At 41.0% G+C, this 14,869-nt stretch overlaps 1 protein-coding gene across 11 annotated transcripts; it reads left to right on the plus strand.

Annotated features, from left to right (window-relative positions):
* Positions 1-375: 375 nt before the first annotated feature.
* Positions 376-14,863, plus strand: git2a (G protein-coupled receptor kinase interacting ArfGAP 2a). 11 transcript variants are annotated; one of them, XM_034200325.1, is made up of 22 exons: positions 376-791; positions 3,455-3,588; positions 3,949-4,061; positions 4,210-4,315; positions 4,424-4,510; positions 5,332-5,462; positions 5,545-5,639; positions 5,980-6,025; positions 6,375-6,380; positions 6,464-6,515; positions 6,604-6,676; positions 6,777-6,874; positions 6,994-7,105; positions 7,199-7,341; positions 7,413-7,562; positions 9,215-9,457; positions 10,290-10,379; positions 11,850-11,932; positions 12,116-12,301; positions 12,543-12,674; positions 13,089-13,152; positions 13,504-14,863. In XM_034200325.1, exons 1-22 carry the CDS (start codon positions 740-742, stop codon positions 13,714-13,716), a joined length of 2,409 nt encoding a protein of 802 aa, XP_034056216.1. In that variant the 5' UTR covers positions 376-739; the 3' UTR covers positions 13,717-14,863. The 11 variants fall into 11 exon arrangements, with proteins under 11 accessions (XP_034056216.1, XP_034056224.1, XP_034056218.1 ...); XM_034200333.1 differs by lacking the exon at positions 9,215-9,457; XM_034200327.1 differs by lacking the exon at positions 6,375-6,380 and having other exon boundaries at positions 6,467-6,515.
* The last annotated feature ends 6 nt before the right edge of the window (positions 14,864-14,869 follow it).

Below are 14,869 nucleotides of genomic sequence, written 5' to 3' on the forward strand. Positions count from 1 at the left end.
CTCCAGTAAATATATATCCAATAGGAGTCACCCTATTTTATGTTTTTAAAATTACTCTTTTTGTACCGTGTCACGAAGGTGCTTAGATCAAACTCACCTACTCTGACTTGTGTTTTTGCCCTCAGTTTTTTCTATCAGGTTGTGTACCGAGCGGTACCGCCCAAAGGCCACTGCAAACTCATCCAAGCATTATGATTTGTATTTATGTATCATTATTAACGGTATTTCTAAAGAAATCAGGTCCACAATTATGATATACTTTTCCAGGCAAAATAGTCCAGGAGGCGTTATTTCCGGGAAGAAGTTTGTTTCCTGAGAGACCGAACTCTGGGCACAATAACATACAACATTAGCAGCTGCCACTGGGAACGCTAGAGATCTGTAGTCCTTCATCTGTAGTCCTTCATTTGTAGTCCTGCTGTCTACCAGAGACCGACTGAAGAGTAAACTACCAAACGGGGACAGGCGAGTTAGCTAATCAGGTGCTAAGTCAGCCTACTTTGCAAACAAGTAACATTGTACCTTATTCTCGATAGGTAACGTTATAATGGTTGTAACTCAGACGCTGGACAAAGCGAAATGGTTAGCAACAGTTAAATGAAGTAGCAGGTCGTTGTTTGGGGTTGTTTTTTAATTAGCTAGCTAACACGGAAGGCATCCCCCCAAGAGTGATCAATGGTTAGCCAAACGCACCGGACATAATACTCTGTTTCAAAGGAGGTTTGTTGCTGAGCAAAGGATGTCTAAACGCATACGAAACACTGAGCTCTGCGCTGATTGCAGTGTTCCAGGTAAGACAATTCACACCATCCCTGAAGCTGTTACCCGTTATTTATTAAGTACCAAGTAACCTTAAGCCAGAGCCTTGCAGTGCACTCTTTACATCAGATTATAACTACCGGTACATGCTGCTTTCCAACATATGCAGTGTTTTGAGGGGACAAGTTCTTAGTGCTGTTGACAGGTCCCTGGCTGGGGATGCAATTAGACCTGAAGCAGCTGTCTGTTTTAACTGTTTCCATCCGGTGTTACTTGCTTTCAATAATCAGGCTGACATTTTTGATGCATGTCAATGTAATTGCACAGTTGTTTCGTCAAAGGAAAATTATTAAATAATGTCTGTGGCATGCAAGTCTCCATCTAATTGGAAATGTAATCATCCATTATAACATCTGATCCTACATAAGCAGGAAACTGCTCTGTATCTATCACTAGGATGATTGCAATAATTGACAGTCAATGGGTACAGTGCTCTCCTTTCAGGGTGAGTTTTGTGCAAAAGAGACCCCAGTCCCATGTTGAGAGTGTCACTGAAAATATTCTGAATGGCATGACTTTTCCTCCTCTGAATCTAACTGTGTAAAGTCTTTCGTAAAACATTTTTTGTGAAAAGATATGGCCCCCCCCTAAAAGCCCCTCCCAAAAAAAAAATCCTTATTCCACCTCAAAAATGTTTGTCACATTGAAACAATCACTGCACTCTGGTATCTGTAGTTATTGTCAGGGGATTCATTATTTAAGATGAAGAGAGTTTAACCTGTGTTTGTGACATTATGGCAATAGTATTAGCCGTTGGAGACATTTGAATCAAGCCCTTACAGTCAAACATACTGTTTGTCAGCTGAACAAGTTATAGTGGCATTGTGTGTGAGGAACCTTCAGGAGTCCCAGCTATAATGACATGACGTGATGTTTTCGGCAGGCACAGGAAGCAAAACAGGATGCTGAGTGAATTGACTGCGTGCTTTCGATGCAGACGATATTTTTCTATTGTCTAACCACAATACATTGCAATTAGGATTTACAGTAACAGTAGGCTGAGAATTAGTTTTAGAACTTTTATGTTGGGTGCTTTCATATTTCACAAGAAAAACAACAAATGTGCTTAAAATGTATCAATACTCAAGTTTCAGTACATTGTCCATCATCATGTCACTCAGACTAGTTAAACCCAGCAGGTCTTCACAGCAGCTGGCCTGGATTGCCCCTCCATACGGCTGCTACCAGTTGTTGGCTGAGAATATTTTTAGAGTTTCAAGATGTGGTATTAAATTTAGCAGCACAGAGGAACGGGTAAAAGAGGCATGTCAGCACCAACTCCCAGGTCTTGGTCTGAGAGTAAGGAGGAGGATAGTCTGAACACTGGGGACCAGGTGCCAGTTTCTGACCAAAACCCCTGCAGCTGTTCCTCCTACACCTCAGCTGCTGCTGCTCACACACTCACACACTTCACTGTCTTGTCCCAGTGCCAGCCACTCAATCTGCTTAACAGTTTATCGGCTGTCGCAGTATCGTATGAATTGACAGTATTTTTGGTCTTCAGATGTTCGCTCTCAGAGGAGTCTCTGTATAAATTGCAGACGGCACAACTATGTGGCATTTGTGAAGTGTAATAAATAGGTCAAGGTTAAGTAAACATATTTATTTCAGTCACACAGTATACTGTATCTTATACTATGTCTATATTTCTCTAACTATGCATTTACAGAATTTACAGCACCAAAAGTATTGATAGCATTTGTGTGTTTTTGTTTTAAAGGAGGAAGCTGCTCTCTTACTTAACATTTAGGTCGAGGTGCTTCAACCTACAACTGCTAGTCACTTCCTCGTTACACAATGCATGGCTTCACCTAAGGCTGAGGTTTAGCAGGCTTTAATTAAATGTCTCTTATAGCCAGCTGGGGGTTGCACTCTTATTCTTGTAGTTATTAGAATGTGTTTGTGTCTACATGTTAAAACCTTCTCAAGTCAAAGTGTTACCATGTAATAGCCACTGTTTGACTGTTTGTAATATTAGTGCCCTATGTAGTGTTAACTGTTCTTCTTATATATTAGTAGAAATTAACAATACAGTAGTCTAAACTGGGAAGTCAAAACCAGATGCAAAAAATTGGCTTTCTAATAATATTATAATATAATATAGAAAATGCATTTTCCTGGATTATTTTCATCCATAAAATAAAACAGTTTTGTTGACATCCTGACTATTTCAAGCAACTTTACTCAAAAGTATCTATTGATAGTACACCTAGTACACAAGTGTGGGTCGCACAATAAGTTGTCTCAGGCTTTGGCTACACAGACAATACCTGTTAGAAGGATCGTTTACGTTTTGGATTTGGTCTTTTTTTCCTAGCTTTATCCTTTATACATGTGTCTCTCATTGTTTTGACACTATAAGTGTCTCTGAGTGCAGTCAGTGAGGAACAGAAAAGGAGAAGTGCTACAACCTAGCATGTCGGTTATTTGAATAACGGTACTGAATGTGAAGAGAGGGCATTTCCTATGACACATTTATAACTCATCTAAGACTACCTACAATTAAAGCTAGAGCAGATCAAACCTGTTAGAACTGAAGGATCCCATATTGTACCCTAAAGCCCCTCCTTTAATTAGAAAACAATCAATTAGATTGCAGAAAGTGTGATTTTCCCTGTTGTCTCTTCCCTGTCAGAGCCTCGCTGGGCCTCGGTGAACAGAGGGGTGTTCATTTGTGACGAGTGCTGCAGCGTTCATCGGAGTCTCGGAAGACACAGCTCGCAAGTCCGCCACCTGATACACACACCATGGCCTTCTACACAGCTACAGGTAATTATTTAATTCAGGAGACATTGATATTAATATTCACCTGTGCGAACCTACATATCTTTAGGACTTTCACAGTGTGCTCATGAGTGCTTTGAGGCCGATTCCCCTCTCCTACCATGCCTTGAGATCCTGTTATCCTTGCACAAAATCTGTTTCAGTGTCGTTTAAAATTCATCAGACCTCTATCTTTGCTCACAATCTGTTGACAACAGTTGTACATCAGATCCCACTGGGGTTTATTGATTGTGTCCAAATATAGAAAGGGTTTGTTCGGGAAGTGAACTGTTAGAGGCCAGTCAGCCTTCTGCAGTATAAATCATTGGGATATATTATACAGGTTCCGTCTATATTTCATCCTAGATGGTTCAGACATTATACGGCAATGGTGCCAATTCAATATGGGAGCACTCTCTTCTGGACCCGGCCTCTGTGATGAGTGGAAAACGCAAGGCCAACCCTCAGGACAAACTGCAGTGAGTTTTTATTGTTGTCAAATGTTCATGTAGATGTTAATGAAATAACCCAAATAAATGATTGTTGAACTTCCATCTTTAGTCTGTTCCACTGCCTCACTAACGGCCTCTTTCTTTCTGTTTGAATATGTTTCATGTTGTCCTAAAGCCCAAACAAATCCGAGTTTATAAGAGCCAAATATCAAATGCTGGCATTTGTTCATCGCATGCCTTGCCGGGAGGACGACAGCTCCACAGCCAAGGATTTAAGCAAGGTGAGGAGAAGTGGGTCCCCATGAGTTGAGCCGAAATCTGATATTTGGCACAATGTTTTATTATTACGCTTCATTCATTCATATTAATAGTTGTTTTGTTTTTTTCAGCAACTTCACTCAAGTGTACGCACCGGGAATCTGGAGACTTGTTTGCGGTTGCTATCCCTGGGAGCACAAGCTAACTTCTTTCACCCGGTAAGATTCATCTGCTGCATTTAAAACCATAAATACACGAGGGCGACACTGTGCGTATCATCAGGGCAGAATGTGCTCCTGACACATGCCCTGAAGCACTAACTGCCACAGAGGCCGTGTTGAGTAGTGTCTTCATCAAAATGATGAACTGCTACGAAACTGGATTTGTTTCAAGAAATAGAGGCCACACTCTTTACGCCTCTGGCCAGATTTGGCATCACAAAACATGCCAGGTGTGTAGTTGAAATCAGATTGAAGGTTTTGAGATGGGTGTGGTCTGAGCAAGGGAGCCAAGAGGAGGGAGGGAGAAAGCTGGGATTCAAGATTCAACGGTTTGATTGTCATATGCACAAAGCTCTAGTGTAGAAATGGCAATGCAATTATTCTGACCTGAGCTCCTCCAACAATGCAACATATATAATAAAATACAAAATAAAAAGTGTAGATACATGTCAATAGAATATGGGATATGTACAAGAACAGAATATGAAATTAAAGAATGTAAATTTGGACAAAATTAAATACGGTTTATTGTGGTGATAACTATTTATATAAATTAGTATATTGCAAGATGACAACAGGAATGTTTATCGGGGCACTTAGCAGAGCTCAGGTGTTTAGCAGTCTTAAAGTTAAAACTGTCCCTGAGTCTGGTGGTTTTTGTGCGGATGGGGGTTGTTGGCCCCCCGACTTAAGGCCCCTGACCAGATTTGTCTTTGCATGTCAGAGTGATCCCAGAGCAAGATGGTCTCTAATTGTAATCTTTGCAATAACGTTTCTATTACATCTAAATCACAATGGTGTTTCCTCCTCTCCTCCAGGAGAAAGGGAACACTCCCTTGCATGTCGCTGCAAAAGCAGGACAAGTATCTCAGGCTGAACTGTTAACTGTTTACGGAGCAGACCCCGGAGCCCCCGACAGCAATGGCAAAACTCCCATTGACTATGCAAGGTTAGCTATTTTCAATTATCCTTAATAACTCAAACTCAATTTATTATCAGTGGTATAATGTTTTTTGATGTGCCTTTTGTAGGGAAGCTGGCCACCATGAGCTGGCAGACAGACTGGTGGAGATTCAGTATGAACTAACTGATCGGCTGGCCTTCTACCTGTGTGGGAGAAAGCCAGGTACGCAGTGAGAGAGATTTGATATTGAAATACCTTAAAAGATACGGATCAAAGAATATGTGCAGAGGTGTTGGTTGGAGCTAAAGAAAATATTAACTTGGCAAATAAGCCACAACAATGAGTAAGTTAGTGTTTAAGCTTAAACACTAACTTACTCATTGTTGTGGCTTATTTGCCAAGTCAGGTAGAGACGCAGATAAGAACTAGTGTTTATAATTTTCCCTATGAAACCAAGTATGTACTATATTTAAAACACACTTCATCTAGAACGTTTACATTTCCGATAAGTATTGATTATGTTGTTGGCAATCCTACAGAGCACTTTTGTTGTTGCTTTCAGATCATAAAAACAGCCAGCACTTCATTGTTCCACAAATGGCTGACAGGTAAGAAAGCACACTGTAAGTCAACATGATGCGTGTCAATATGAAGTGAATGAACCTACATCTAAGTGAATGGGCTTAACTTGAAACCAGCCAACAAAGAGAGTTCTGAGAGGCAGCTTTTGAGGGTTGTCTTTTGGCTCTGAGGCCTGTCCTAACACGCTGCTGAGAAAGCTGCAGCATCTACTATCTGTGTTTTAAGGAAATGGAAGTATCTGACATACCAACCACTATTGCTGCAAATAAATCAAAACGTTTCTCCAAGCAACTGTAATTCATCACAGGCAACACAATCTTTTCAATTTAATAACACATTGAATCTCCTTTTAATTGCCCTCTTTTGATGGATAAGGAACATGTAAGTATTGCTCAGAATGAAAGAGGCATTATGTATACCTATCATTTCACCAGCATGTTTTGAAAGCTATGCTCTGTGTGTAGCAGTTTAGATTTGTCAGAGCTGGCCAAGGCGGCAAAGAAGAAACTGCAGTCTGTAAGTATTTTAGCAACATTTCCCTGAAATTAGCTATATGTTCTTCCCTTACTTAAGTCTTAAGTGTCATTCTCTAATTTCCATGCAGCTGAGTAATCATTTATTTGAAGAGCTGGCCATGGATGTTTACGATGAGGTGGACAGACGAGAGACTGATGCAGGTACGGGAGAATGATCCAGTACAAGATTTGTTGTGAATACATTTCTTGGAGTCCCGCTCTTGTGTAATATGTGCTCATTGTTATCCTTTATATTTGGTAGTGTGGTTAGCAACACAGAATCACAGCACTCTGGTGACAGAGACGACTGTGGTGCCTTTTCTTCCTGTGAATCCAGAGTATTCATCAACACGAAATCAGGCAAGCTCGATTTACAGACAGCATACCTGCACATGTTTACTATCACCCCTTTGCACACTTATCCTGTGAAGTAACATCGCATACTTCTGGGCTGATGTGTCTTTGTTTTTCTTATTTAGGGACGACAAAAGCTTGCAAGATTCAATGCACATGAATTTGCAACTCTTGTCATTGACATATTAAGTGATGCTAAGCGCAGACAACAAGGGAGTTCGATAGCTAGCCCCAAAGGTCAGCATCTTATTGTGTCTTCATTCCAACATGTAACTGATACTAAAATGTAGCGCAGATATAACTTTTCCACCTTGCGCCCCTTCATTCCAGATAATGTTGAATTCATCCTGAAGAACGTGGCAGTCAGGCACTGCAGTGACAGCCAGGACAACGACCAGCCTGACTACGACAGCGTGGCGTCGGACGAGGACACAGACCAGGATTCCCCCACCAACAAAGGAGATAGGACCAAGGTATGGTGGCATCACTTTCACAAATGAAACCCTGACATCCGTTCTGTGTCTAACCCCTCTCTCTCCCACAGAGCCTGGATTCTGACCTCTCCGACAGCCCCATCACTGTGCATGAATACATGGAGGTGAAACACGCGCTCTCTGCCTCTGAGGCCAAGATCCAGAACCTCATGAAAGCCAACAACAACCTGAGCGATGAGCTGAGGCTGATGCAGAAAAAGGTATCCCCCGCGCTCCACCAATAAAATCACTAACACCGGGGGCCGCACTGAGGGGGGGCCACAGCGGTCAGCAGAGCTCTTCTCCTGCCCAGTGTGGAGGCCGATATCTGAACAGGAATGCTGAGTTGCACGATAAGGCTGCTGTGACACCCTGCTGGTCCACCCTCTGTTTCGGCCAGCATGTTCGGTTTCATTTCAAAGCTTCGATTCAAACCGGAGAGTTTCTTTTTTTTTCATTTGTTTTCTGGATTTGAGAAGAACAAAATTCCTACTTTCTCCAGTTAATAACAGAAACATTTTACAAGTAGGTTTCTCTTTTTGGTACAAACCCATTCTGTCTAATGTGACTAACAAGCATGTTTTAAGAAAAAGCATGAAGTAATCAACAGTGTTTTTTAATCCCTTCATAGTGACTTACCATTGTATGTGTGTGCATTGCTTCATCACATATACTGTTTTTACTGCATAGAATGTTTTTGGATAATTGACTGCTCTTGTTTTGGGTAAAAGCCTTTTATTATGTATGGATTTATTGTTTGACATGTTTTCTAAGTGGTCCCATTTCATAGATATTTAAAAGCTGATACAAACCTGGAACTCTGATACTGTTACATCGACTATGTTAACTTTGAGATTCTGCACATTTGTATGCACTGTGCTTCAGTTATCAATCCGTGTCCTGCTAAATCCTGAACATTGTAATTGTTGGCAACAGATGTCCTATGCATGTTACATCTTTTTATTTTGTTAAAATAAAACCTGTCATTGAGGTTATATTCCTGTTAAAATGGCTTAATCTGGCAGTTTTGAAGGAAAATGCAGATCGTTTGTCTCTTAACTTTGACGTACAGCACTGTAGAGTACGGCATTGCTTTTGATGATGTGACCTGGCTTCGTGTTGGCTCGTGGGTGAACAGATTCCCCAAATAAAGATGAGTAAATAGATAAAGAAAAGGATTGGCAGAGGTTGGACACTAAACCATAATGCCCCCATTTCAGACCAGTACTCTCAATTTACTTTGTATATAAATACAAGTAGTTGCAATAATTAGCCAGTATTTCTTCCTCTAAAAATCATCATGACATTGTTTTTTTAATGGCTCTTATCTTCCTATATTCCTCCATACTGCACCTCTGTTGCTAACCTACAAAACAATCTGTCGCTTGCTTGTTACTTGCTTTGCCTTTTTTTTCTTGCTTTTTTTTGTTGACAAAATGTACGTTATTCCTATGATCTTCAGGAGGTAACAGTAAATCTTGAAATTATATTTATGGGAAAAGATTCATGTTTCTAACCTGAAAGCTATACGTTTCCACATGACATTATCATTGAATCAGCTCAAAGTCATATATATATAATAATAATATGACATGTTATTTATATAGCGCTTTTCCTGGTGCTCAAAACGCTTAAATAGATTGACAATGAGTGATAATCAAATATTTACTGTTAACTTTCTGTCATTGGAACAACAAGAACAAATGAAGACCTTTGCACAGTAGCAGTAGCAGTCTGTCGAATCCCAATATCATATGTTAGGGAAACATTGGAATCAACTCTGAAATGTAATGCTGTAGAGTGGATCAGAACAGGAAACACAGCTTGCTTTGCCGACAGCACCTCTTAGTTTATTACTAAACGTCTCTTCCAGCTGCAATCTCTGCAAAGCGAGAACATCTCTCTCAGGCGGCACGGCCCAGCCAATATCTATCAGACCCCCAGCGCCTCCCCCAGCCCCTCCAGCCCCTCGGCCCTGAAGCGCCGACAGTCTGCGCGGGCCAGCCGCCCCATGTCTATGTATGAGACCGGCTCAGGCCTGAAGCCCTATCTCCCTAAAGGAGAGAGCCACTACCCAGAGGAGTGTGTCCCCACCCTGCAACCCTTCCCACCTCATGTAAGTAAGACCCTGCTCTCCTTTGCCATTTCCTCTCCTGCCCTGTTTCCACTACTTTCCCTCATGTTTCCACCCTGTCTGAAAAACCTTTATCTCTACCTTCTTTTATTTTGTTATGGCTTTCCTTAATCATTTGCCACTGGGGAGTTTTTTTTTTTGCAGCATGAAAGAGTCATCAAAACCACAATGACATGTATTTAGACACAGCCAGTCTCATCTTGTCCAGATCCATTTTCAAAACCACTATCTGCAAAAAAGCTGTTATTCTCTGGAGTGCTGCTTGTTTGTCAGACAAGCTGTTACCAAAAGAAGATGCTGTTATTATGATATCATTTCAAGGTTTGTACTGTGTTTATGTTGATGAAGCATTAAAACTACCATACAAATACTCTGTGTTTTTGTAATGCATGATCATTTCATAAACTCACTTTATCTTGTCATCTGTTTTGATTCTCTCTTTTGTTTCAGTAATTTGCATTTACATTTGAGCATGTGAATCATGGTTTTCTGCAAATGTTCTCTTGATGGATGAACTCCTTTGCTCTTTATATTTTTCCAGCACAAATTCATTAATAAATAGAGGAGCATAATCCGAACAACAAAGCTCCTTTAAAACTGTCTACGTAGCATTTTCTTAATCTCACCCCTCACTTTTTCTCCTCCTGATTTTAAGGGTTAAATTCTTCCATCAATTCCATTTTCAGTATACAGTATCCGACCGAGACGCATCTGGCTTGAAGAGGCTTCTGGGACATGATCTGGTCTTATTCACGTTTGTTTCTTAATTCAAGACATTTGTGTCCTTAAAATGTGATTTGAACCCTGTCTTTAGACGGAAAGGGGCGCTTTTGTGACCACCTCTTCATCCCTCCCCTCATTTCCATCCACCCTGTCTTGGTCGAAGGACGAGAGTGCTCAAAAGGTTAAGTACATCCACACTCGCTCCACATCTCGTGGGACGCAGCCAATCCACTTGGAGCCATTCTTGTCTCCCCCCCTCGCCTCCCTCTGTCCTCCATATGCTGCTCCATCTCTGCTGCATGAGCCTCCACCAGCTGCCCCCACCTTCACATATCCTCAGCATCATCCTCACAGCTAAACAATTGGAATTGTGTGGTTTTGTGCAGGCAAAACCTCTGAGCGCTGAACGAGGAGCAAAAAGTCGCAATTGTGATGCAAACACCTGCTCATTTAATGCTTCCTGTCTTTGCTCCAGAAACCTGTTTAGCAGATGATGTTGAAAACAATTGTTTGTGCAAAGTCTGTATTTACTGATTGTCATTATTTTTTTAAAACAACCACCAGTCTATAAAACGAAAGGGGAACAAATTGATTAAAGCTGATATTTTAAATGTATATTTTATACTTCAGTTGGTCCGAAAAAAGACACCGTCTCTAACAACTGCCTGGCTCTTTTGCACAGTGAGCTTCCAACAGCATGCTCTCACTTCCTCCAGTAACACAAGCAATGTTGTGTTTCAGGATTAGTTTACAGTCTAAAGAGATAGACTTTCTGTTCAGTCAGAACTCGGATATATCTAGACATGTAAGAGCTAATTGCATTTGCTGAAGCTAGCTTATGTGTCCTGCATTGCATTTTGTACTGCATACAAATAGAGGATTTAGTTTAGATTCTATCGGACGTGGATTGAGAATGAACGTGTTGTACAATCGGTGCGGTGTGGATCGATTGTACCTGTTTGTCTCGGCTTCCTGTTTATACATTTAGATTTGAGTTTGATAGTCTTCAAGTATAGTAAAAGTCTCAGATCACAGTTAACATGTCAGGAAGATAAGGCATTCCTATGTTCTGCAATTCACCTAATAGTTGTGTTGCATTTGATTTAGTTTAAAATATGAACTTATCTGAAACTTGACTTCCTGTTATCAACAATGATGTCTACTTCCCTTAGTTACGGGTTCGGTTTCTGTTCTGATTTCAAGTCTCTAGCATAGCAGCACATTTCCCAATGATTACAATTGGCTTTCTGTTCATTATCATCCATGTATTTATCGCTTTTTCAACATTATCCATTTGATAATGATCCTAGTCAGTCGAATGACCGAATTCTATTTGTGCTTGGAAAAGACCACGGCCATTATCACTCAGCAGTAATAATATGTCACAGTGACATGAGTGAACTCTGCATTATCTGTTTGACTGCTTTAAATGAATGATGTGCTCTTGCTTCACAGATCTGTTGGCTTGTTTCAGTCAGACCACCTGCATCGCTTTCACTTCTCTATATTCCAATTTGACATACAACAAACACAGGGATACAGTTATTGATTTCACCACAGCTGTTGTGTTTTTATTATCAACGACATGGGAGTCTTGCAAGGTATTGCAATCCATGAAGCATCTTTTTTTTGTCTCCTCTGTTTCTTCTAGGCCTCGAATTTAGAGAAGCAAATCAGCATGCCGGAAAGTGACTATGACAACACATTCAATGACTCTGAGATGGATGATTCGGGGTAAGAGCCCACAATGATGGTTTGTACAAAGTGATGAGTGAGAAAGAATATTATGAGTTTTACACAACAAACTATTTGAAGGGTTTCCAAACGTAATGTGATGAGTTGTTTTGTCTTTAGATTAAAAACAACACGCAGGCATTCTGGCTGTAGACATGATCTCTTCTGAACTCCCCTGTGCAGGTACTGCAGGAGAGGCAGGCTGAGGAGCTGGCTGGGGGAGGGCAGCTCCATCCCTGAGCTGGACGATGTGATGATGGAGGCAGACCCCACGCTGCCCAGCACTGAGGACGTCATCCGCAAAACAGAGCAGATCACCAAGAATATCCAAGAGCTGCTGAGAGCTGCTCAGGAAAACAAACACGACAGGTCAGAATCTGAAGAGAAAATACATTTATCACTTTAGGATTTATTTTTTAGCTCTCATTATCTTGCTTCATTTTAGTTCCTCTTCGTTATTGTTTCTGTTATTTGTAGATGCGTTTATGTCCTATCATTTCCCTTTTTTGTTTGGTATCTTCACTGTTCCCCTTCATTCAACTTCCACTCTGCCCCGCTGTTATGATGTTGCTTTGGTGTCGTGGTGCCCCGCCCCTTACCCTGAGAGCAGACCCTCTGAGCGGGAAGGTGTGCGTCGGCTCAGGCACAGCCTGGGATGTTTCAGCACTCTGGTGCCCTGGGCCGAGAAGGCCCCGCCCCCCCTTCAGCCGCTCAGCCTGCGGTCCCCTGACCCCTCATCCTGGTACTCTGGCCTCTGTCCCTGCCTCCCAGGCACACTTTCATTTTCCTCTCCCGCACTGTTTCTGCCTCACCCTTTACCTTCGGCCTCACCTGCTAACAAACTGTCTCCTTTTCTTTGTTTTGCTGATTTTGAATTTGCTTTATGTTATTTAGGAGAAATATGCATTGTTTGGCTGTTGTTTGGTTCATGTGTCAAGCAACATTTATTTGGAATAAAACTGCCTTTTACTTACAATGCTAAAAAAAAAAGTCGGCAATTAATGGAAAGACGGTTAAATAGCATGATCTGAACATGTTAACCTAATGTTAGATATCATAATGCACGGTGTGGTGTGAATTATATATTGTGGCTTATGAAATCATATAATATGACATCAATATGTTGAACTCAACCACAACTCTCTTCTCTTCACAGCTTCATACCCTGTTCAGAAAGAATACATGTGGCTGTGAAAGAAATGGCTGCCCTCTTCCCAAAGGTATAAAGATTGTTGTGTTTGCTTTGAGAGCACGGATCAATCTGGCATTTGCTCTTATATGTTATTCTAGAGGTATCATAAGGCACAAATACCAGAGATTCAAGGTCCAACTACAGCACTATTTCAAGTTGTGCCAATTCCTGATGTATTATTTGTTTCACTTGATTCTTTACTGAAATAAAAATGTAATCCTAGTAGTTTATATTCCTGTGTATTAATTATATGTAGTCTTAACATTTGATTAAAAAAAAGACAGTTTGCAAAGTTTATTTCACCACCTCTCTTTGCACAAATCTGCTTTTCAACAATCTCAGTCTATCAGTATTAATCTATGTAATCCTTCCTCTGCAGAAGCCGCGCTCGGAGACCGTTCGAGGCTCTCTGCGCTTGTTGACCTCCAGTGCGTTCCGGCTTCAGGGCGAGTGCAGGAAGGCGCTGCCGTCGGAGGGCTGCGCGGCGCCGGACATGCAGCTGGTCACCCAGCAGGTCATCCAATGTGCTTATGACATTGCCAAGGCCGCCAAGCAGCTTGTGACCATCACCACAAAGGAGAATACCAACTAGCAGCACTTACAGGGCTGCAAGCATCTCAGTTTCCTCATTTTTTTTAATGATTCTTTTGGTTTTTTGTATTTGTGGTATATGCATGCATTGTTTTTTAATTTATGAATACATATTTAAAGCAAACTATGAACAAAATCTGAGTGTAAAAGGGAGAACAACTTTATTTAGGCATCCTCAGCTGTTATAATAGCACAATTTATCTTGAGGTGAAACAACAACTTCCACAAATCATGTTAAATCAAGCAGCAGCTAGCAGGTCTGGGACTGTTATGGTTTAAAGATTACAATTTGAGTAAACTCGCCCATACTTACAAGTAACCTTAAATCAGCTTTTTGATTGAGAGAACAAATGAAGCACAGCATAGTAGATCCGGATTTTGACATTGGTTCATGTTAACAGCCCAGAGCAAGACATGATGCTGAAAGCCTTAAATGAGTCTGCTGTCGTTGAATGCTATTGCTAACACCCTGTAGCTAAAGGAGCGTCAGTCACTAACTGCAATGTGCAAGAATCATCATACTGTCTAATCTCCTAAAAGAAATGGACCATTACACGTTGGAAACTTCATTAATGCACACTTTGGGGCTCTGCAATGCTCTTGTTTGTTGCAATGAAAAAGCTTTTTATGTTGTTTGTACCCTTTCCAAGAAAAATCCAGTCTGCAGTGCACTTACATTTATCCGTGCCCATTTGTCTAATCAGTAAATGCAGAAAAAGCGCTTGTTCAGGGGCTAAGCTGTATGCTTCACCAGCACGCTGATGTATTTTGTTCAAACTATCCGGTGTGTCTTCACGCTGCACTGTATTGTGCGATCTTGTGTGCCATTGCAGTGTTGGTGATGTGACAATATATTTAGAGCTAATACTGTATGTATGTCCATGTGTTTGGTGCTCTGTTACCATGCTGCTTGTTTTGTATTTAATGTGCGTCATATGGGATAGAAGTCTAGATGTCTCCTGTATAATTGTGAAACCTCACATTCATCCTCACAAAGTGTTTCAGAGTTCATCGTGGTTTGGACATCTGATCAAGTAATGTCCCTCTCTGTACCTGACAGAGTGCAGGGATGATGTGATGCAGCTGTTAAGTTGCACTTGGGAAAAATAATTATTTTCTAAATAAACTTAATTTATAAATATATCAAATGTGTG

This window comes from Gymnodraco acuticeps, unplaced genomic scaffold (assembly GCF_902827175.1).
Source record: "Gymnodraco acuticeps unplaced genomic scaffold, fGymAcu1.1, whole genome shotgun sequence".
Classification (NCBI taxonomy): Eukaryota; Metazoa; Chordata; class Actinopteri; order Perciformes; family Bathydraconidae; genus Gymnodraco; species Gymnodraco acuticeps.